The sequence below is a fragment of the Artibeus jamaicensis genome, unplaced genomic scaffold (genome assembly GCF_021234435.1).
Source record: "Artibeus jamaicensis isolate MK-2021 breed Jamaican fruit bat unplaced genomic scaffold, CSHL_Jam_final contig_519, whole genome shotgun sequence".
NCBI classification, from domain to species: domain Eukaryota; kingdom Metazoa; phylum Chordata; class Mammalia; order Chiroptera; family Phyllostomidae; genus Artibeus; species Artibeus jamaicensis.
Window position 1 is genome coordinate 15,065,359 of NW_026521871.1, and position 25,747 is coordinate 15,091,105.

The following is a 25,747-nucleotide window of genomic DNA, read 5'->3' on the forward strand; positions in this document are numbered from 1 at the left end:
CACCCAGTCCCAATGAAAGGCTGATTTATCCCACAGAGTGACTGAACGTGCATTAAGCATTTGTGCACATAAGAGCACCTAGAGCTACTATAGCACAAAGATCACTGAGGGAGCAGAGGTGGAATGCTGAAAAAATACCGATACCAGTTATTGGTGAGCACACCAAAGCTTGGGGAGGAATGTGACACATACAGCTGTGGCTGGATGTGGCTGGTACGCTGAGTGGTAGCAGCCCTTTCGCAGACATCTTGGCAGGCATTTCTGCAGTATGATTCCATATTTCCTATATTTTGCCCAAAACATATCATTCTTTATCTTGGCTGAGTAAAAAGACATAAAGAACAAAACACATAAATTGTAAAAACTAAGTAATGATTTAAAATGCATTGAATACTATATATAATAAATTTACAAGTTGTCTAAAAACAGATTAAAGGAGAAAACCTTGTTCTGAAAGTTAAAATGTTAACTTTCATGTTATGGCATGTATTAAGAATTAATCAAAATGTTATAATCTATGTTTTACATGATTAACTCTTGAAGTTCTATAAATCAATTTTGTAAAACTACAGAGTGACCTTTATACAAGAGGGAGATAAAATGCTGTAAGAGCCATGACTGACCTACCAATAATTATATAACTTTATTCCACTTTGAAAATACTTGTGAGCAAGAGCTATTTTAATGCTAACATTTTAAATTATTGAAAATAGTAAAAGAACATTTTCTGCATATAGCACATATTATTTAACAAACATCTGTTGGTGTAGATACCTGCCATTAGATACAACTTACTCTTCAAAAACAGTAGCTGTTAAGCTCTGGCTGGGTAATCGGTTGGTTAGAGCATCATCCTGGTATGTCAAGGTTGTGGGTTTGATGTGCCTCTGCTCAGGGCACATACAAGAATCAATGAATAAATACATAAATAAGTAGAACAGATCTCTCTCTCTCTCAAGTCAACTTTCCTCTCTTTTCCTTTCCCTTCCTCTCTCTCTCTCTCAAGTCAATTTAAAAAATAACAGTTAGTTCTAAGATAATTCAAATAGCAAAAGCAACTAATAAGCTCTTAGCAAAAATTTACTGTGGGTGGAGGCATATTTTTAACCTTGAATATCAGGAGTAGGAACAACTGGGCAGCTATAAAAAGAAAAAAATAAACCTGGGAATTTCTGGAAAAGTTCTCTTTTCCATTTTGAGAAACATAGGAAATTAGGCAACTTTGCTCAAACATGAAATTGGTAAATCAGAATCCCTATAAGCAGAAACATCTTATCTTTGAGTATGTCACTTGTGAGTATACAATTCATGCAAGTGATTTGCTCATCTTGTGTTCTTTTTATCTCCTTTTCTTCTTTCTCTATTAAATTTTACTTCTGTTTATCATCACAGTAATGTTGACCAAGAATCTTTAAACCCATTCTTCTGCTTTTTCTTTTAGCTGCTTGGATGAGGATTACAGATGACTTAGGGAAGCAGGCATATTTGAGCAGTGGTGTGCCTGTCGATTACACTGCCTGAATGGCTGTCACGGGATCTACTTAAGAAAGTGAATGCCTGCTTGTCCTGGAATGTACTACATTAAGGATTCTCTTTCTGAGTCATTCACTACCAGCTCCAGTGGGGACTTCTTAATAATTCAATCATCAGTCTTGGGAATCAATGCTTCCTGGATCTGCCTGTCCCTTTAAAAAACAATATAAATGCCTATAAATGCCTTTGGATTGGAGCCTCTCTTGGACTCACTGATAAAATCTTTCTTAGCCACTTAAATCTTGTCTTCAGGTCCTGTGGTCTAGTCATCAATTCCTGCAGATCAATTTGCTATGCAGCCCCACTGCCCCTGAGTTTGGGGGTCTCCATTTCACTCAGTTCTGTGTTGATTATTTTCCTGGTCCATTCAAACTGGATTATGTCCTGAGCCCACTTCTACTGCCTTGCCCTTATGGTGACCTATTATTTGTTCTAATGCAGAGATTTTTGTGTCTATTTCTCTCCTTTTTCCATACCTCTAACCAGCTACTGCTCATTCGCTGGTGTATATCATGTAACCAGTTGTGATGGAGCCACCACAGATACAATTGTTTTTATGGTCTGTTAAGGGTGTAGTTGAAACAAAAGATTATTAAGTCAGAATTTATAAACTCTGACTAGTAATAGTACTCCCTGGTTCTGACATCATGATTAAAAAATCATCCCAATGTCAGCTTAGTTAAATTGTGAAGTATAGAGTGTTTATGTTGAAGAAATGTGGAAATGCAGAGTTCTTTCTACCTCTGAAGAGGATGCTATAGAAAATCTAGACTTATATGGAGAAAATGAAGGCTCAGGGAGGTTGGAAACAGATTTAAAACCTGGTTAAGTCAGAATAATTTGGATTACAATTAAGTGATAATTTATAAAATATTATTACTTGGCCAGGGTAGAAACAAGCTAAATGTAGCTCTTTTTCAATTTCCTACCCACTACATTTTTTCTTAATAATAGGAGGGTGGTTCAGTCTTTATTAAGAACTCACTTCTACTCAGCACTCTTTCCCAACAAAACGAACAACTTTTATGATGAGAAATTAAATAGATCAAAGAAAAACATAATATGTTAAGATAATAATTAAATGTACCCTTATTAGAATCCCATAGACTAATTTAATGATGCCTTTTGTATCTGAAACACACCATCTGGCCTAAGATTAATATTCTTTTTTACTCTGATATTTCCTTTATTTTTGGCTGCATCCCACTCCTTGCATATGTATTTCACTCTTTGAGTTTTTCATAGAGCACGTGTAAAATAAAGACTGCTTCTGGTGCTACAAATTAATCCGAGATTAAAAAATAAATCTTTGGCTAACGTATTTTTAGAGCTTGCCTACAAATGACTAAAGCTAAGAAGGTTATAGCCTCTCCTTAATCATGCACTGAAGTGTTCTACCCAGCCTGTGCTGTATGAACACTCCCACCAGAGGCGACACATTGGTGTATTTTCTGCCTTTAGAACACTGGCACTCACGTATCTATCTCCACGTGCCCTATTGAGTGCATTCAGCGTGCAGATATAGCAGCTTTTAGTTAGCCTTATGGGGGGTGTTTACAAAGTGGCTGTTTCACGTTACTCCATCCCACATCAGAGACTTGTTGGCAGTGAAAATATTTACGGTAAGAGGCTCTTTTTCATCATGCACATTTTGTGCTGCTGTTGTAGTGACTGTCATCTTTGCGATTGCTTTCTTCTCCGGGCAGTGAACCAGCTAACGACAGTATGCCCCGAGTATGGAGTTTGAGAGTGAGAGGCTTGTCTTACTTGTGTGATAGAAATAGGATTCATCCATGAAAATTGACAACTGAACTGTCACCTTCCCCTCAGGTGGTTTCCTAATTATAATTTGTTCTGTGCAGTATCAGGAAATAGAAGAATAGAAAAAACACAATCTCTTTCGCTGGCAAAACAAACAGGATCGGACAGACTGGGAGCCAAGGAGAGTCACACTGGAAATAGCTCAAAGGTGCTGGCCGGTTTGGAAGATGTTCTATTTGGGAAGGTTACTCAAGTGATTCAAATTGCCTCTGACCTGTAGTGAACTTGACTGATGATGGGTTCAGAGATGATTTCTATCCCAAAATAGGATGGTGCTCTGGTACTTTGTTAAATTTGAAATTGCCTTTCTGAAAGTGCCATCTATTACCATAACTCTGCACTCAAGCTCTCCCTTTTAAGTAGTCAGTGGAGGTCAAATGTGCAGCCTTAACACACGAAGCCATGAACTGAAAATCACCCCTGATGCTCTAATTGCCATGCTCTGGACAGCATAGCCTGCTTTAATGGCTGTGTGAAACCACCAGGCATACGTGAAACTCAGATGGTCTGTCAGCTTTGATAGGGGTTATGGTTTGGTGGTTGAAAGAATGATTACACTTGGAAAAGCCTGGGCACCTTGCACGTCTGTGTTTGTTTCATATATATCCTTTCTCTGTCTCCAGGGTTTGGAGGTGAACTGAGTTAATCACTATTTACAACATGGGAAAATGAAAAAGATCCTTAATGCACAAAAAGTTAAGCACCCCAAGATAAAAAGTGTTGTCAAAGGATCCGAGGTTACCCCCTCCTCAGCTGTCTCTCTTTCTCCCTTTTCTGTCAGTATATCTTTCTCTCACTTCTGTGACTTTTCTCCATTATTTTCCTTGGCCAAGGAACTTGTAGTGTTGAAAAAATGCACGTTTTTGACCCATCATTCAGGGATATTGGAAGCAAGATGCACACAGGCCTCTTTTAACAGCTGAGTAAGCAAACCTCAGTTGTCTAAATGTTCTACTTCAGAGAAGTTATACAAAGGTAAGTAATGGTCAGAAGCCACAGACCCCTCAAACTTGGCATGATGCCTGTCTTAAAAGAGTTCATCACCTCACTAAAAAGCACTGTCACTCTGTCATTGTAGCGGGCAGGTGGAAGGAGATATTTGGAGAGATATTCCTCTTTGCAGTTCTAGACAGCAGCCACCTTTAGTATATATTTATGAGCTCTCAGTTCTTCTTCTCTTGAATGCCTGAAGAGAGAGGTCATCGTCTTCCATAGGATGGCTCTGTTGATATGTGCAGGGCACAGGAGGGATCAGAGAGGGGACCAGACCAGTCAATGTGGATAGATCACCACTGCTGCCAAGAAAATGGGGCAGAGCCTCTAACTCTAAGGACAGTGCTGTATCTTCTCATACAAATTAATGTTTCAGCATCTATTCTCCTTGTCAGCAATAACTTAAATTCAAGGTAGCTGCATTCTAGTACATCGGCAGAAATCTTCAGAAAAGCTTCTAGTTAGAATGTTCCTTAGCATGTATAATGGCTTTTAGGTTTGTTTTTTTAATACTAACTGGGAACCTGTAGCCTTTAAGTTATACATAATACATGTAGTATTCTTATTAGTAATATATGCAATACAGTAATGGTGAATAGTATTAAAACAGTACATTATAAAATGGTAAATAGTAAATAATAGTAAAATAGTAAGTAGTGTAGTAAATATATGACACATACACATCAATAAGATAAATGTTTTATTTCAAAATGCAGAAGGAACTACTTTGGAATTTTCTGACATTTTTGTTACTTTCAATATTGTTTGCCTAACTGAAATGATTAATTACAAATTTGGAACATTTTATGGGAATTCTCTGTTAGAAGTGGAGCAGTCAGAGCTCTTTATTTTGCTTATTGATTTTACTGTGGCAATAAATTAAAATCAGAATGAAAAGTGCACCCTTTTCTCTGAGGCATGATAGTGTCAGTCAATAGGATTCTTTTAAGTAGGAAGCACATACAATATAATTTTAGAGAGAAAAATGTGAAAGATGGCTAAGGGATGACTAAAATATTTCAAAATTAATATTTGTATGCAGTTCTTCACTTAAAAATATTCTGGCAGATAAAAAATAAATGACAACTGTTGGGTAGAAGTTAGAAGAAATCCTTTGCTTGGCATGGCTCTTCCATGTTGAAGAAAAATTTCTTAAAGTATTGATCTCCTTGAGCCTAAAAAGATTGTGACTTATTTTTCAGAATATACTTACTTGCTGTAAGAAATAAAATGCATCTTCATCGTTTTGCTTGACATGCTAGCTTGGAAATTATTTGTTCATTCTGCTTTATTTTCTGTGCATGAATGTAAACATGACTAAAGTCAGACTGCTGGCAACCAGGCACCTGATACCCACAGCGCACCACATTGCTCCAAGGTGCGCGAGCTGACCATCAACACATTCCAGTCCCCTGGGTTCTTCATCTGGGTTCTCCATTTGGAATGATGGTTCATAGATACAGGCATTTGCCTGCCCTTGATAGCAGAGACATCAAGAATTGTAACCTCTTAATTGCTCGAGGTGATTTAGGTTAAGGGAACTATCTTTCCAATCCATGGAGGAATATTATGGCTGAAAAGAACCCAGGAACCTGAATATCCTATCACAAGGTTATGTAGAAGCTAAAACTGGGAGAAATTTAAAAAAAAATATTAAACTTGCCCATAGTAAAAACATTTAAAAATGGTCTCATGTAGGAGAAATTCATGGGTAACCTTTTATGGATGGTCACAGCAGAAGAATCGGGAAGTTGAAAAGGCCGTGCCACTAGAAGCACACCAGTTTTTCCTGGAATGTTTTCATGTAAATAGGAGTACTGTGTGAGGGTCATTATAGGTTAATACTAATGAAAGCGTGCTCCCAACATCACTTATCACTTATGGTCTACATATGGTTAACATCCTATTAGGGTATTATTGACTACTGCCTGTGTCTTATTTGCTTTGTATACAATTGGTTTAAAGGTTAATTAAATCAGATACAGATTTTTCAATTGTATCTACTCACCATTCTCTGGCCTAGATATGTACATGGCCGCCTCTTGTCTATCCTTCAAGATTGTAGCAGGTGATGGCCTCTCTGTTCCTACTTCTTCCTCTTCTTTATTAGTAGACCTAAGTTTTATTGTTGGGTGGGGGGTGTTGAGGAGGTGACAATGTACATCTCTAAAGAATACATTATTCAAAAATCTTTTCTTGCAACCAGGTGTAAGCATGAGACTGTTTGGGAAAACCATATATAGGTGGATGTGTTGTGTGCAAGCCAAGAAGGTGCCTTGGAAGGATTCAACCAACTGGAAAATGTGTCTCTTCCTCTTTTTCCACATTTCCCATTTGTTGCCTGGAACGAGTCCCTAATTGCTGGAGCTCTGGGGCAATCTGGGATCCTAAGTGTCAGAGAGGGTGCAATTGAGAGAAATACAAAAAACCTGAGTCCCTGGTGACCATAGGGCTTCTGTTACAGCTCTGGACTGTTTATTTACTTTATGTGAGAAAGTAATAAACCTATTCTGAGCAGCTTTTTTTTTCAGTTTTCTATTTTTGCAACTGAACCAGTTTATAATTGATATTTCTTAAAAATAAAAATGAGACTAATATTGACATATTATAAGCAGAGGAACTGATCACTTAGAACAGTGTGGATCACTATAGGGCATAATCGAAAGATATGATTCTAGTTGTTTCTCAGTAACATTATGGCAATATGACTTTTGGTAAATTACTTTCCCTCTCTGAAAACTGTTGCTGTCTGTAAAAGTAGAGATCTGACCCCATTAGCACTACCATCCCATCCTGGACCATTTGAGACACCTCATCCTTGCAACCTGGCATCTAAAGGATAAGATCAGAAACAGGGAAAAGTGCCCACGTCCACTCGCAGCATGCCTCTAAGAGGAGTACACGAATCACAAAAAGGATTAGCAGCTCCATCGCAAAATCATTCCTGAAGCAACCTTGTTAAAATACAGCTTGTGCTGCTGCCATTGATGACATTCTCTCTCCTCCATCTCCACAGAAAGCAGTCAACCAAAAATGCAATTACATGTAAAAAAATGCAATCATGGTAATTGAAAGATGATATAGTGGCCAGGCATGTGATAGCAGAAATTGCAGGATGCAGGGAAGAAATGTTAAAAATGGCAAATTCTAGAGCAAATAATTATTTTCAACAACGTGCAGTGAAGAGAACCCGCCAGGCTATTTCAGCCTGAAAAATACTTCGGCAACTTTACTGAAGGTATTTTTTCACACACTGACTTAACCAAGGAAAACTTTCTGGGTCTAAGGTCTCAGGTCTCCAAAGCTGCAGTAAAAATAGGGATGGGAAAAAAGAACAAACAACTTTCTTTCTAGAAGGGGTTTGTCTGGGCTAATGAAAAGCACGAGTGCAGGAGCTAATACAAACTCCACTGGCTGACAGTCTCCAGTTCTGTTTAATGTAAACTCAAATATTTTATCATTATATCAAGATCTATTAATCCTGGATGAACTTCACTAACATTTTGAACCTTGGCTAAGACTTTACTCTTCCCAAAACTTTACAATTTGTTCTCTTTCTTCTCCTGTTGTCATGTAGAAACTAAGAAGAACAACAGAAAAAAACTAGAGAAATGCTCAGCTTTGCTTCTTCCACCAGTCTCTGTGTCTGCAGACAGGGAAGATCTGTAGTGAAAAAGTGAGCAATTCCTTACATCCTCTAACAGCAGGGAATAGTGTGCTTCTGGTATCAGATGAATCCATAAAAACCTTTTGTCACAGACCTTGTCGAAGAAACAATGACACTTTGTCTAATTGAATCACTGTTGAGTGATGCTGCTTCAGAATGAAGGAGCCTTTTCATTTGTTTTTACTTAGGAGGTATTTGGGACTTAGCATCCCTTAGCATTTCTGTTTGTGTATCACATAGCTGTGCTTCCAAGTGTGTGTTAATGGATGTTAGAAAGATTTTGTATGTTTTATTATTCTGTATGAATAGTTGTTATAATAGCAAAGAAACAAAATTAATTTAGAGAGGTATTAATTTTATCACCTTGCCCTATCCTTTTCTCTTGCTGTAAATCAGTGGAATTATGGATCCTGCTCTCAAGCCATACACCTTCGTCTCTACTTTCTTGCCCACATCTTAGTTACTCTATGCATTTGTTCTTACCATTTTCTTCTCCGGGAAAGACTTTCCCTCTGTTTTTTGCTGGAGGACATTTGCCTCCTGCCCTCTCACCAGCTGGAAAAACACTCTTGTTCATATCCTCTCCAAACTGCCTGTGGTATATGGTTGTTTTATCCTCAGTGACCTTTCAGTAATTTACTTACAACAGTTTCCCCCACCAAAGTGGTTCCCAGGCAACAATAATTATATAAGACTACAATGGAAATTCTGGGGGAAAAGGATTATGACCAAATGTACTTTGTAAAAGCCACATATATGTCCCATTATTTGGTTAGTGGAAAGGTATGGATGCATGTGTGGGGTTATTTATTCATTCTTTAAGTGAGTCTTAGATGCCTACAAGCTTGTCAAACTCATATTAATTAAAAATGATGCCGCATAGTTGCCATGGCGCAGTTGCTTGTCTGCCAAACAACCGTTTACTTACTTGTTCATCCCCTCAGAGAACCCAGCTGGGAATCCTTCCTCAGAGGTTGGATCATAAACCAATTTTGTTAGTCTTGTTTGTTTGTTTGTTTGTTCTTTTTGCCAGTGTTTGGAGAAGGAAAGATAGTGCGGCACAGTTCCAGTCGCACAGCTGTAAGGGAAATATAGTGAGGAGTAGGATATTTCAGAAAAATGAAAATTCCTTCGTGGTCAATGGCCAAGTAGATAAGAAGAGAAAGCCTTGGTTTGCTAGATACAGCCTCACCCCATTGCCTCTGCCTTTTCTTTTTAATGACGTCACGTAAAGCATGATGCCCAGAGGAAAGGAAGAGCCTTCTGAGTCTGAGACAAGGACTAAGAGGACTTCAGAGAAGTAAACCCAGTACCCCGTCATCACTGAGTCACTAAACCCATCTGGAAATGAGCTCTATCTAGATTCATTTGGTGATTTTATTATCCAAGTCATTATTAATTGAGTAATATGTTACCTACAGCCAAAAATATCCTTACTCGTGATTTTCAAATGCCGGTAGAACTCCAATACTTGTGTAGTCTTACAATGATGGGACACATGAAAGAAAATTTAGGCACAGTTTCTCTCTTCAAGGAGTCTTGTCACACACATGCAGTGATATAAGAATGAGATTAAAGCTGAGAAATGGCAAAGGGTGATGAGTAGCAGGAAGAGGGGACCGTTTATGTAGCCGGAGGGAGATGGGTAAATTGCCCAAAGAAGTTTGAATATAATCAACCTGGATATTGGAGAAATGCTACTAAAATTTATTAAGCAAATCTATCGAGTAGGTATTTCAGACCTGTACAAAGTAAGAAAAGCCCACGAGGAAGTAAATTATTTTGTTCTATAGAATTAAGGCTGCTTTGATAAATTTGATTACAGGTGTATTTGGGAATAACTTTAATGTTTTTAGTATACATGTGCTGTAGAATTTTTTGGAGCCTTAAAGCATTAATTTACACCTAACTCAAATTTCATTTGGTATCTTATCTGCAGTGCCATCTAAGACATTCTCTTATTAAACTGCTTTGTTTGTCTTCATGGAATCAATCTGTCTTTGTGTGTGTGTGTGTGTGTGTGTGTGTGTGTGTATTAGATTGTTGCATCCTCCAAAGCTGGTCTCTCATTAATTATTGTGTCTGCAATTGCTAAATTTTACAAATTTGAAAAATAGCTGGTGGTACACTATTTGCGTAATATTGTATTATCTGAATTAAATGATAGGGAATTATTTATTGTGCAGAAGTCTTATGAATGGTCTCTTTTGTTTTAACAAATAATACGTAAGTGCTTGTTTACTGGAAATGTGAGCCATATAAAAGCTAAAATAAACAACATTGCTTTTCCTCTTCTGTATAAGAGTAAAAAGGTAAATAAAGAATTTTTTTGTCAAGTAAGCCTCTTTCAGGGAATCAAAGGATCAGTGCAGATTTGACTTCACCTTCTGGAACATCTGTAGCCTTATCCAGTGAGAACGAATGTGCCTGCAGCCCTGCCAAACCCTAGAAGTGACTTCTGAATCATTAAGTGATATTACGGCATTTTCAGGGGCATTCCTGTTAAGTGTTCTACATTGTGCTCTAACTTTTTGAAAATTGGAATTCACGTGGAGCACATAGTTTACTGCAATCAATATTCAATAAAATACAACTCTTCATTTTCAACCATCCTACATAGTCAAGATTTTTGGACTGTAACATACTTTAAAAGGTGGCAGCAGTTCTCAGAGAGAAAATAAGTTTAGATTTAATTTAATTTTCTCCTGAAAAAGTCTTTCTTCACATTAAGAAGCTCCAGGCTGAGTACCAATAAAAGATGGAGCATTTCAGCAGCATACACATTGCACATTCCTCTCAGAGACCAGGAGATCGAAGGTTCCTGGGAAGCACAAGGAGCTTTGATAACTGCAAAAGATTGGCAAGGGGAAAGGAAAATATGGAAAGTATAGACAGTGTACAAAACATTAGAAATAGCTCTTCCTTTCATTGCCACTTTGAGACCACAGTATTATGACTACAGTTGTCTCCTTTTGTGCAGACAGAGCTATAACCCAGTGATTCTCAACTGAGGTAATTTTGCATTGCCCTTCCCCTCAACACACACATGAATATTTTGCCTTGTTCACCATCATTTTGAAGGTGCCAGCCGCAGGATGTGATGCTGGCATCTAGTGATAGAAGTCAGGGATGTGGCTAACCTTCCTTCACGACACAGGCTGGCCCCTCTCCCGCCACAGTAAAGAACTCACTGACTTCAGATGTCAATAAAACACCAAGGTCCAGAAACCCTGCTCTATGGAGATTTGACATTTTATTGCTAGTGGAATACCTCATAAGTCAGTCATTAGTGTTTGGTAAAGGAAACCTCAAGGCATGAGACTCTGGCCCTGGGGGCCTGAAAGAGATCCAGGATCATATTTAATAAGTGTGAAAATATTAAATACATACTTTGATTATGTTTTTGTTTCTTAATATACAGTGATTTACAGGGCTACTGGCCAGAGATAATTCATAGACATGTATATGGAACCCTGACAGGTCATAAAAATAATTTGCCTTCTCTTCATCTCTCTGTTCTTCTAGAAAACCATATGCCAATGATTTCCGTAGTCTCTTATTGGAGGGCCAACGTCTCTATTGTACTTTGTCATGGAATGCTGTGGAGATATGGGTGGAGTCAATTCTCCAATCTATAGAGGCCTCAGAGTATCTACACTAGATATACTCACAAATAAAAAGGCAAAGGAAACAGTTTCAATACTTTAGAGTAATCTCTGTCATGAGTAGTTTAAAGTTGAGTGAAACTCCAGATTTTGAACTAATTGAAAACCATTACTCAATACTTTGAAATAATAAACGCCACACGTTAGATTTAAAGTCCAACAATCCTAATGTGAGCAGAGATGTTATCTAGAAAATGGTAAGTACAAATTGAAGGGAATGATGCTTCAAAGAATGAGCTTGAGTGGTTTACCCTTTTCCATTTTTAGGGACCCATATCAATAACGCTTAATAAGAACTAAGAGTGGAATTACTGCCAACCGTGAGCTTAATAATGCCCCACTGGGAGTTCATTAATATCTCAACAGGTACACTGAAGCATTTTCTTAATTGCACATGATACTTCCAAAAATTGCCTTTTACAAGTTTTATGAAACTGCCTTCTGAACAAGTGTTAGCACTTTTTGTTTTGCCTTTCCTAGCCGGGCAAATTCCCCAGGAGTGTGGAAATGTGGCCCTCACTCAGCTTTTAGAAATAAGACGTTCAGCTGTCTGACCTTGTCATAGGTACTACCCTTGTAACAGAAAGGCAAAGAAACTCGAAATGCATGAAACCAATTTTGGGTATTTCATTTTTTTAAATAATTTATTATTTTTAAAACTTTTTAGAAATTTATTTTTTATGAGAGTCAAGTTTGTGTGGAGTAGTAGGGCAATTAGTATATCAAAAATATGTACTATATTAATGTTACCAAGCCCACATCTGGACTTGAGTCTTCGGTTATTTTGACATAAAGATGATAACTAAAAGGGTATGTTTTCAACTCATGAGCTCCCTTAGCCAAGTGTTTGACTGTAGAGATCATAGATAATATTACATTTAGAAGAGTTCAATCTTGTCAACACTTGGAAAGTGAAAATGCATCATGTATTTGTCTTATTTGATTTTGCATGTATTAGAAATGACATAGAATTATTTTCTCTAGATTTGCTTTCCTTTAACTTTTCTCTTTTTCTATTTGGTTTGGTAATAGCAAAGTCAACTAAAGTAAAGGCATTTAACTGGAACAGAGCACACTAATTCTGACTTGCATCTGATGGCCAAGCCAGTTTCCAGAAGGGAGAAAAGCTAAGGACAAAGCAGGGCAGAATCACGTTGTTTAAAAGGTAGATCCAAGTATGTCCTTAAGAGTTAGGCTCAATGCCAGCCACTGTGGTTTACGTTGCCTGGAGCTGTCAGGTCTCAGGCCTAAAAGAAGCAACAGAGGGAGAAGTCTAAATGACTCCCTAGTCCCATTACCTTTGAAGCCCCATCCAATGTCTACTTGTCCTACATTTCCATGATGAGGAAAGAAATCCCAGGGAAAAGTATGCCAAAAAGAAAGAGCAAGAAGTGTTTGCTATGCTGCCTAAAGCTGTCTACCTCAGGCCTGCCCAGGGCAGGGGTTACTTCCAAGTGCTGTGGAAGCCACACCAACTAAGTGGATAAGAGACTCTGTTGTCTCAGCATGATTCCATTCATTCATTTACTGGCTCACTTTTTTATTCAATAAATATTGATCAGGTTCCTATTCTGTCCTGGTACAGTGCTATCCAGTGGTGATAAAATGATGAGCAAGGCCCATGCCCTCCATGAGGGTGAGTATTCTTCTAGCAAGGAGAGAGCAATAAACAGACAATTATACAGATAATTGTTTAACGACAGCTGTGACACTTGTTATCAGAGAAACATGCAGTGTTCCAGAGGAACTGATCAACTGACCTTCCTACAAATTCCTGTTTTCCAGGGCACACCTGAGAGAGGTTAGGAAAGAACCTTGAGCTCCTCCTAGTGACTGGTGCATGACACTGATTAGATATATTTTATTTTTTTATTATATTTTTTTAGTGTACTGAAAGAATTCCATCAACACAACCACACTTGTATTGATGAGATGTGAATATTGTTGACTTGAAAATACCTGTAAGATATAGAGGATATACATTATTTAAATGTTCATGTTAATTATTTTTGTAATTGTTTTTCCCTGGTCTTCTTTCTCTTAGATTTATAGGAATTTTAGAGCCTTAAATATACATAAATATTTCAAAGGTTAATTAGAAACAGTAAATTGGATTTTTCCTGCTGTATTAAGAGTAAGATATAGATTTGGGGAAAGTTGCATCTGAGAACTTGAAGAATGATGGTTTTGCTGTTTTTGTTCCATTTGTGTATCAGTGTTCAAAAGTGTTAAGGAGGTTGACTGCTACATAAAGTTCAAATGCAAACTAAGATGTGACCACCACTGTGTTTCAAAACTTTGATTACTTGAAACTGATTTTCTGTCTTGTCATCAGCATCACCTGATTCATATCTTAGGAGAAATAATTGGAGTAACTGATTTTCTTTGCAGAAGAGAATTGTTGAAGGGACATACTTTTTTCAACTATTTGAAGACACTTATAGTGCTATAAGTTAAGTTAAGATTGTATTTTGGTGAAGTAAAATTTTAACTGACAATCTTAATTCTTCATTTGGCTATGCATTTTTCAAGATGAGAAATTAGAATAAATGCCAATTGATTTTAAATGTTTAGTGTAGATAAATAGAAAAAAGGCAAACTATTTTTTTAAAGATTTTATTTATTTATTTTTAGAGAGAGGGGGAAAGGAAGGAGAGAGGGAGAGAAACATCAGTGTGCGGTTGCCTCTTGAGTGCCCCCTATTGGGGACCTGGCCCACAACCTGGCCTGTGCCCTGACTAGGAAACAATCCAGTGACCCTTTGGTTTACATGCCAATACTCAATCCACTGAGCCACAGCAGGAAGGGTAAAAAAACAAAACAAAAAAAGCAAACTATTTTTACCACTACTATTCTTGTTTTCCTGGAAATTCTAGCTTATATAGCTAGGAAATAAAACTAAATAAATTCTTATAATATGACTTGTTTACCTAGAAGTCCCAAGAAAATAAACTGGAAGCCCTTAGAACTAATATAAATTTCAACATGTGTGTAAGTTGTAAACTAAATGTATGAAATTAATTGACTCCTATATATCAGGAATAGAAAATAAAATGAAAATTTGTTATCACTCATAAGGCAATAAAAATAACAATTATCTAGAAATAAAGTTAACAGTGTATGAGGGCTACATGGAGACAGTTATAAAATTTTACTAAAAGAGAAGAAATAATGGAATGCATGAAAATATTTTCCCATAGCAGAAAATAAACTTGTAAATGTATCAATTCTTCCCAAATTAATTTGTAAGTATAATGTATTATCATAATCTTAATGGAACTTTAGTATAAATTTGAAAAAAATTGTGCTATAGTTCAGCTGGAAAATTAAACGTGTGATTTCTCATGGTCGTTTTTTAAAAGAACACTTATGAAGACAGAATATTTTCGAATTAATATAGCTCCCAAACTCTAAATTTATAAGAATAAAAATAGTTAAATGCTGGCCCAAGACTCAGATGACAGAGAGGTGGGATAGTAGAGAATACATCCCAGGCATTCAAGGGTAGATAGAAGACTTAATATCATATTTAATAAGTATGAGAAGAGATGTGACAAGAGATGGTCTTTCCTATCAGTAAATAATTAGTATTTACTATATAGTGCTGGACCAAGTAGTTAACCATTTAGAGGAAAAATATAGATGTTTGGTTTACCTTATAGTACCACCCCAAGTAATTTTCACATAGGGAACTATTTCAGTGTAAACCTGAAATACTTCCATAGGACTCCAATCAACTGTTAGGATATTTTGTTAACTTCTAGAGATAATGGAAACTTGAAGAATGTTTAAACATTTAACAATAAAGATTAGGCTTAACTTAGGCATAGTTTTTTTGTAGAATGGTATGGAAGCAGAAAGAGTGAGAAAAAAGGTAAATGGTAGTGCGGGGATGGGGGGTATGGAAAGAAGATATTAAGACTCAGATTTTTATAATTAGCAATATACATATGTGCACGACCACATAATACCAAAAATGATAAAGTATAGAAATATTAGCAGGGATGAAGCCATTAAAATTATTTGCAATTTTGTTTCTGTATTTTCATAAATAATATGCATTATTATTTTTCTGAATAAAAGTAAAAACAATAAATACTATAATTTATAAATGTTTTTAATGCTACTTGATACTCATCAATAACACTAGTTTTGTGTGATAGGCAAATTTTTATGATATGAAAAATAGTAAAATAAAATAAGTTGAAAAATTTGGTTCTTTGTTAAAGATCAGAGTTGTTCCAATTTTTAAATTGGAGCATGGAAATCTCAAGGAGAAATAGAACATCTATTTTTCTATAGCTGAAGTGTTCCCATACTAAATTATCTTTATCAAAAGATCAGTTTTGCATTTCCATAGGAGACTGACAAGAGGAGAGGGTTTCAGCAGCAGAAAATGAAAGTACAGCTAGAGACCAGGGAGAGTCTGGAAGTTAATCACTGAAGATAACTAATAACAGTTTAGTCAGTTTTAAGTACCAGTTATAACACATACTTCAAAATAATTACTCTGTAGGCTTAAACATTAGTTTGAAAATGAGTAACTATGAAATATGCAGCATAATAGCCAAATAATTATGCAACAACATATTTGATAGGTGACATACATTCTTCCAGTTCTTTATCTTTGTTGCTAGGAGGGATATTCTTATATAGCTCTACAGGGTGGGCTAAAAGTAGGTTTACACTTGTTGGTATGGCAAATAGTGAAATAATTAATAATAATATAAGAATAAATTCTGTGTTTTGTGTACTCATAACTGTAAGCCTACTTTTGCCCAACCCTGTGTTTTTATCCCATAAATGGAAACTATTTGGTCCTTTATTCTCTAGTCTAGCATCATTTCAGCGTAATGGAGAAATAAGTGTCATTGGATACAGAATGCGTGTATGATCATAAAGAGACATACAAGTCTTAAGCCAGGAGATAGTTCTTGTTTATAGGGGAAGGGATAGACCACAGATACCAGCCATTTTCAAAGGGTATGTGGTAGGGAGGAGAGAAATCTGTTTCCCCCAGATTTTCATAACTGAAATTTGGGGCAAAGTTTCAAAATGCATTTGCATTTAGGCACTTCACGATTGTGATATTTTACAGTGGCTACATAAATGAAAATTTAAGTCGAGGGCTGGGTGTATCTTTATTAGAACTCCTTCAGAGGTGGAAAGGGATTTTGGCAGGAAAGATCTGTGTAATTGCATGAAGCTTTTACATTTCCACAGATTGAAACGGATGTAAATGTGTTGACGTGCTTGGCTTTCTTCCTTTTTATCTCTTGTAGGAGAAGGTCTCTCACCATCTCTCTCTCTTACTTTCTCCCACCCTCTCTCACCCCCTCCCTTTTATTTTTCTGCCCAAAGCCTTTATTCAGTTGATATGTTATTTACCTAAAAGTTATAACATTATAACTATGAATGAATCTTAGGGAACTCTTTCTATTAATCTTGGGTTGGCCAAAAAGTTTGGGTAGTTTTTTGCATAAAATAAAAGACACATTTTTCATTTTCACTAGTAACTTCATTGATTTGGATTTTTTGAGTATGTTGGCTATCACCCATGTGGTATGATGTTGATTGTTCTCAATTAATGTCTTGGTTTGATCGCTGTCAACTTCCACTGGTCCACCCAGCCATGGAGCATCAATCAGCAAGAAATCCCAAACATGAAACTTTGCAAGCCACTTTTGACATGTTTACTCAGTCATAGCATCTTCTCCATATACTACACAAGTCTTGTGTATGTGTGTTTCAAGTGTGTTTTTACCTTTCTTGAAATAATAAAACATGTAGAAAATGTTGCATATTTTCTTCCATCTTTAGTAGTAAAATGGCTACACAAAAATTCATCAATTTTGATTTTTTTGAAAATGTATACTGATATGACACTTGTCACAATACAATCTAACAAAGTTGTTTTGAACGAAGTTAAAAACTAAGCAATACTAGAGCCATCTTATGAAGAAAAAACAAACAAACATTTTGGCCAACTCAATGTATTTAATAATCTTTAATAAGGTATTTAAATAAAATGTTTGAATGACAGCCTTAAGAGTCATGTAAAATAACTTTTAGTGAGTCAGGAACCAGTACTGTGGACAGAAGTTGGCCTGGACTCTGATAATCGATTGCCCTTGCTTGTTTTATGCTTATTATTAAAGTGTTTCAGCAACAATTCATCTAGGTATTATAGTTCAGAGTTCAGAAATTTGCATTAGGTAGTTTCAGGCTTGCACAGTGCTGGTCATATTCTACTTTCAAGTCCCAATTTCCTCTTTTGTAAAATGAGTTAATAGTAGTATAGTATAATACAGCATAGTATAGTAAAAAATATGCACTGGTGGTTAGGTTAGGTAAAATACATAAAACTTTAGTAAATGGTTAGCACATAATAAAGAGCTGAATAAAATATTTCTAAAGCAATGATGATGAAAATATGTAAACATATTTTCTTAGAATTTTGAGGGGAATGTTTGTGTTAACATGTCACAGAGAATTGGGAAATCAAATGTGGAGAATGGGTGAACTTAGTTAGGAAATCTATACTGTTCTCTATTTTGATTATCATCTCTCCCTTGTATTAAGCTGCCCACCCTGTCACAGGCATCATGAAGAGCAACGCACATTTGTATGGTGGCCCCTCAAAACAGTCTTATACTAATGATGCAGCTAAGTCATTGAGGTGAAATAACTTCACTAAAAGTAAACACTCATGAAAAAAATCAAGCTTTAATTCACATCTTGTCAACGGCAAATATCATTTTATCTCCCCTCTACCTTACTACCTCTCTAATTAAGGAGTTACTCAAGACCCATCAGGAGATTTCGACCCTTTCTTTGGACTTTGAGTCAGGGTCAGAGAACCTGCCCCTCCTGGCCTAGAGCAGAACTGCATCAGGGATGAGCTGCAAGGACTTGACTGTAATGCTGACCTAAAAAGGTTGGTGGAGAAATGTGATTCACAGAAGTGATAACTAGCTTTAAACAATGGCAAATGTGTAGACTTTAGGCATACTGCACTGGAAGGTGAAAAATAGGTTAATATGGAGTAAAGTTTTCTGGGCTGAAAGACTCAATTTGAATGTAGTTTTGACTTCTTTGGGGCAAAGAGTTGGACTGTCGGGCTTCATCTGAGCAAAAATCAAAAGTGGCCTTTAGATACTGAGAAACCCATATGATAAAGCAGGGGCAAGTCCTGGGAGATTTTGCAAACAGGATTTTGTAGGAGTTGCTCATTGTTACAGGTAGATTAATTGTAGCAATGAATGTCTACTGCATGCTTCTGTTAAAAGAAAGAACTAGGGAGGAGGTGCATTGTGAAAGTTAGACCCTCAGCCTAACTTTAGGGCTACTTTAGGGCTTCCTCTAGGTTATTTGGGATATCAGGCAAACACTTTTTTTCAGGCCCTTTTTCTATATACATAATTTGATTTTTCTAAAATCAGCATTTCAGGATTACTCAGGTAGTCGAATCTCACATAATTCTAAGAAATAAATACTGCACAAGCCAAGGGGAGTAATCTGCTTGTTGGAATCCGTGCCTGAAAACCAGCGTTCTGCTATGGGACCCTAGGGCGATTCCCACAGGCACAAGTTCTAGAATTCCTTGGAATATATGGTTAATATCATGTGAGGTTGAGTGTCGGAGAGTCTCTAAAGGGGAAGAAATAAAAATCAGAGACCCGTGTGGCTCCTCCCAGACAGGACTGCCAACCCTTTCCAGCACCCAAAGGGGAACTTAGAAAATTGTGAGAAGGTGTTCCACTGTGATAGGGCCCATGAGAAGAAGGCCTTGGGGGCAGGAAACCCCCTTGCCTGGGTCTAAGGGTGTTACTGGGCTACTTCATAATGTTCATGTGAAAAATAAAATAATGCATGTAACTTGCTTAGATATTTCCTCACAGGTGATCAGCCCTCAATCAACATTAGATGGCTAATTACATCCACCAATATCCATTAGCTGTGTCAAATAAAACAACCTCTATATGCACTCCAGTTAGGCTGTTGGGGTTTTTTGTTTCTATTAGTTTATAAGAAGTAAAGTGTGATTTAAAATGGTAGCCAGGTGATTATAAATTATTTTCTCCTAACCACCATGACTCATATGGCTCCATGCAATCCTCATTTCTTCTTCCTAAGGTGAGAAAACAAAGGGTCAGGGCACAAAAGTAGATGCTTTTGTGCTTTAAAAAAGTTGTTGGTTGCATTTCGTACAGTTGCATATAGTGTTTGCCAACACACACACACACATCATCTTTGGAACTCAGGTCCTGTATTTTGAGTAAATTGTTGTCAGTATGAATGAGTCTCTCACATCCTGATGGTGTGCTCTCACATGGTGCTTTTTGTCTTTTCAGATCCCCCAGATTAGTTATGCGTCAACGGCACCTGAGTTAAGTGATGACCGGCGCTATGACTTCTTCTCCCGGGTGGTTCCGCCTGATTCCTTCCAAGCCCAGGCCATGGTAGACATTGTGAAGGCCCTAGGCTGGAATTACGTGTCTACTCTTGCATCTGAAGGAAGTTATGGAGAGAAAGGTGTGGAATCCTTCATGCAGATTTCCAAAGAGGCAGGTAGGAAGAGATTGCAATGATCAAAATGATCCTCTTCAAATGTATGTGGCTTATAGGGTTCTTTTCAGACTTTATTGAACAAACACTATAGATGACCACTTTATACTTACTCTCACATTCCTCATTGCCTATGAAGTAGATCTGTCTTTGTTTATAGCACTTTGTTGTCTTTGAAGAGAATATTTTCAAAAGTGTGAAACTGAAGTCCCTTAAAGTATTAATAGAAGAAATGCAGAGAAGAAAGTATGGTCCCAAATCAATATCTTACTTCTGTGTAATGGGGAATAGTGTGCATTAGTACTTATATTTGGAAACCTGAGAAATTTGTAAGTACATGTGCCTCTCAATGCATGATCTTTCTTTTTTCTTCTCTAATATTGAGAGAATTGTTTATAATTATGAGAACCCAGTCACAGTGGCACTTTGGAATTGGATAATCGTGATGGTTCTGGCTGACTTGGTCAAAACAACATTAAATAAATTATTCAGGCAGTAAAATGTATTTATACAAATAGTCTTTGAAACAAGGTATTTTAAGAAAGAGAGCTCTGCTAAGTAGCACTTGGAGAGGATTCTTTTATGTTTGTTTATTTATTTCTCTCAAATTGGAAGAAATAGGCTCCAATGTTAGGCCAGTGGTCTTCAGTTGGGCAGACTTTGAAAAATTAGACAAAATCTTCATGTTTAGGAATCCTAACAATAAATATTCAGACTTCTCTATTGAAAATACTGGATGTAATAAATATATATTGTAAAATGTGTACCCAATAATTTTGTACAGTTCTTACGCCAAACTTAGGTCCTTAGTTTTGTTTGTAAGAATTTTAGCTGATCCAAATTGTTACTGATCAGAATAGTTAACTAACAGTAAAGATAGACAAGTAGGGCAATAGAAACAGAGATTCTCTTCATGAGGAAAAAGTGTCAAAATCTCAGAGATATGGCTGTGATATTGGACTCTCAGACTACAGATATACTTACGTACATACATATGGCATATTTGCACATGGCTACTGAAAGAAGAGAGTCAGGATTTGCTTGCGAATCCCATGATTTTAACTCAGAGTGCCTCATCATTAGCCCTAATTTCAGAAATTCACTGGAGATGTGAGTCATTCTTATGTTCTTCCTTCTGACTGAAATACTCTCACTGTTGATACTTCTGACGAGGTAGCTCCTACTTATGAAGAGGTCTCATCCTAAAAGTCATTTCCAGGTTGAAACAAACATACAAGCTCCAATTCCCAGGTTCTGTTGGCATGGCCTTATGTTTCCAGTGTCTTTTCCCACAGCACTCATCACATGTTAGTCTAACTTGCTGTTGATGTGTGCTTTCTTGTTCTCTAGACTCTAGAGGAGACCAAGCCTGTCTCAATTACTACTGTCGTCCCAACTGCTATGTTGCTAAGGGAAATATTTTTTAGTATAATTCAGTTGGAAAGTTTCTGATTAGAAAGAAAATTTTAACTCCAGTCTAGTGCTATGCAGAGATTTGTATGACTTACTAACAATTAGCTACATGAAGCCCTAAAAAAATAACTCATCATTTCTGATAGCTAATTCTTTTATTTCTTTCTTGTTTCTTTGAATCTTGCTTTGACAAAAATAAGGCTAGAGGTTAACTTAGAAATCTGAGCAGAAATATGAGCATAAAAGACAATAGATAAGATATGATAAAGAGAAAATAATAATTTAAAGTTCAGAGGTAAAGTTCAGATCCCTTCTTGCTCTGTTGCTGCAAATGGCTCTCCGCTTTAATGCTGAACATTGCACTGGACAAAGCAAAGAGTGCTACTCATTTTGTTATGAAATTTACAGTGTTCGTAAGATTGAAATTACGTTGACTTTTCAGTAAAGCACAGGGCCAAGGCAAATGTTTGCTCTGTGTCTTTTATAAAAGACTGTTATAGACCTTTCTGTAGAGAGGTTAGTGGTGACTTTTACATGGTGGATTTTCCTGGTGTCACTCGGTGAACAGTTAAGATATAAAATCAGAGTCTGCTATATAGTGACTCTGCAAAAAGGACAAACTCCTTGTAGTCTCTCTGCAGCTCATACTTTTAGCTAATTCTACATTGTAATGATGCAGCTCAGAAATAAATATTTTATCATTGGCAGCCATTTTGGAAAAAAGCATTTAGTCTGAGAGTCCTTCCACTTGAGGATGACAGTAACTATAACACCAGCTGTAGGGATGCAGAAAAACACAGAGCATTCAGGTAATCATGCCTAGCAGATCTGTTCCTCTTTTCCTACAAGTGTTATGATACTTGGTGTGTATTTATAATAAATTTCATTTGAACTATATCATATTGCAAGTCATTGAAATGAATGAACTCACATGCTTAGCAAACACTCCTATTTCTCCTGCTTTCCCCAAAGAAAAAGAGGAAGTAAAGAGAAGAAGGGGGAAAAAATCACAATTTAAATGGTGTATCGTAAGTAAGAGAAAACCTGAAGTGGGAAACATGATCCACTGTTTCTCTAGTCGGCTTTACTTCTGTGGGCCTCTCATAATGTGAGCATGCATATTCATGTTCCAAGACCTCTAAAAGGATTCAACTACTTCCTCTGATGTCCTCCCAAAGAAACAGTAATATAGTTTAATTTATAATAAAAAAAGAAAAAATTACTCTATTGAAATTTCTGGGAAGTGTATGGGCTTGAAATTTGGAAGGATAACTTTAAATCTTCAATATTTTCCTTTGCCTCCTTACTAGAGAAGCTGACCCTCAAAAAAGATAGTATCCCACATATATTTGTAGGAGAGACAGTGTAGCATGGAGATAAGCAAGCACCGTGGTGCTCCTTTATCCAACTCTTATAGAACAACTCAAGACAATGATGTCAGAGAAAAGAAGCCATCTTTCAATAGGGGCCATCTAATTTGTTTGGAACATGAAAGCCTACATATAGTTTTTTTTTTAACTGTTAAAGAAAATAATTCTTCTTTCATGTATAGTCATAGAAGATTTTGCCCTGGCTGGATGGCTCAACTGGATGGAATGTCATCCCATTCACCAAAATGCCATGTGTTCAATTCCCAGTCAGGGCACATATAGAGGTGGTGGGTTCAGTCCCCATTCGGGGTGCATACGGGAGGCAACCAATCTATGTTTCTCTCCTACATCAATGTTACTCTCTCTCTCCTCCTTCTCCCTCCCCCTTCCTTTCTCTCTAAAATTAAACATATCCTCAGATGAGGATTAAAAATAATAATAATAGTTCTTCATTCGAGGAAAGTCATGGGAGATATAAATATGCATGAATGCTGCTCCTTGTTGAACCTTCAAAGAAGACTGTAACATGATTTTTCTAAGATGATGAAATTATTGTAGAAGTTATATTTGCATAAATTGCCCTATTTATCTGAATGGATGAACATGCAGTATTACCAAAAGCAATTTATTACTTAATATTACAGAGAATAAGAGAATATTTACTCTAGCATGTTTTAAATTCAGGTCAATGTAATAACCTGAATAGTCTAAATTAGACATAAAGACTTGTTTTTCTAAATGAGGGTCAAAGTAAATGCTTATGATAGCATACGGCATTAATATATGCCAGATATTTTGAACCAAATTTGGTTCAAGGACACCAAACATGACTCTTATACTTTGCCAGGCAATTTTAAAGAGTATCCATCAACTATTACTTCACAAAGAGTAATAATTTGTTATCTCCATGGTATCATGACATATGTCAACTTTCCAAAGCCTAGAACATTTGAGCTATCCTTTTTGTATTCGTGGCAATTACTTAACAGATTTATTTCAATTGGTCTTATAAAGTAAATTTTATTATTATTCAGATAAACTGTAGATCTGTTTACTTGACTCTTCTTTAATTTTTGTTTATTTTTAGTTAAAGAGTTTATTTATTTTCAGAGAGAGGAGAAGAGAGGGAGAAAGAGGGAGAGAAACATTGTGTGAGAGAAACACCAATTGGTTGCCTCTTGTTCACCTCCAACTGGGGACCTGGCCTGCAACCCAGGCATGGGCCCTGACAGGGAATCAAACCTGTGACCTTTTGGTTTGCAGGCCAGTGCTCTATCCACTGAGCTACACCAGCCAGGGCTTATTTGACACTTTACATTGACCTAGAATACTCTGTTCTTAGATGAAGGCTTAATTGACTATGTAGTAACTATTATTCAGTGTCATTTTTGTGTGTGTGGGGGGGGGAATTTTAGAGTTAGTACTACTTGGATTTGCTCATTAGTGGATTCTATTCTCAAAGAATTCTGTGCTTCTCTTTCCTTCATGGATGCAATGTTCTCTTTCATTCTATTACATGTCAATCTTCCTTGCCTTGCTGTAACCTCTATGAGGTCACTTTACCTTGTGACTCTGTTATGTAGCCTCATTTGGGGCATATAGAAAGTATTCAATAAATATTTGTTAAAGGAAGGAGAGAAAAAAGAATTATATTTTTCCCTTCACCTTTCAGGGAAAAAACCTGTAGATAAATTTTATATAATTTTTATGATATATAATTTGTGACTTGTGGATCAAAAAATTATATTCTATATCTATTTGCTATGGTTTATTATAGTTGTCCTCACTCTGAATCATTACACTGTTGCCTGTTACTAACTCCACAGAAAACTTAAAGCAATAGGATAAGACAGGTACGTACTTTCCAATACCACCATCTGTGTTGAGCTTGAGGAGTTTTCCTTTTTCTTTGTCTCTGTCTGTTTTATAGTGAATACAGAAAACTATGAGACATTTTAATATGCAGTTGGAGTATTTCTTTAATGGAGTGTTCAGTGGTCCCTGTTTATGCATATGTATTAAAAATTCAAGGACTTAATTTCAAAATACAAAATCACAAGAATTCTCACATCCCTGACTTAGTGGTCTAATTTTAGATTGTGGTGTGTACATTTGTCTTTTTTTTAACAGCACATTTTTAGTTCATTGCTATGAACAAATTAATGGAGAATGGTTGACTGTACAAGTCTTGATGAGAGAACAGGCCTCGGTATCATTGTAGACCTAAAAGGTCAGCTATTCATGTGTATTCGCTGTAGAGCTAGGGCACAGCCATCTATCCAAACTGTGGCTAATGAGAGTATCTACCACAGATGAATCAAGAGCTAGGGACACAAAGAAGCAGGAACAGTGAGAAATGAGTTTGTTCACAGCAGCAACAGGGACACCATGTTTTAGGGTGAATGTGGTCTCCTGGGTGTATTGGCAGCAGTAGTACAGTCTCTGACTTCCAGTTTCCAGGAATAGCAGCAGAAACAGTGCCCCAGCTAACTTGGTTCTGTGCCACTTTTGGGGAACTTTGGTTTTGAAAGTCTAGACATCTTTTATTTCAGCTCATGTTTTGACTTTGGTTCTCTAGCCTCCACATGATTTTGTAAATTATCCATCAGAATTTAAGTAAATTATATTTATACTTAATCTAGGCAGACTTAACTTCAATTATTTTACTTTTACTTTCATTATTATAATTCAGTGTCACTTCTATAAGTCCATAACAC

General features: G+C 36.6%; 1 protein-coding gene across 1 annotated transcript in view; it reads left to right on the plus strand.

Moving 5' to 3' along the window:
- GRM7 (glutamate metabotropic receptor 7) overlaps positions 1 to 25,747 on the plus strand; it is a 910,314-nt gene that overhangs the window by 290,569 nt on the left and 593,998 nt on the right. Inside the window, exon 2 of the mRNA XM_037134730.2 lies at positions 20,034 to 20,250. Within this exon, the coding sequence (XP_036990625.2) occupies positions 20,034 to 20,250 (217 nt within the window). The remainder of the gene's footprint in view (positions 1 to 20,033; positions 20,251 to 25,747) is intronic.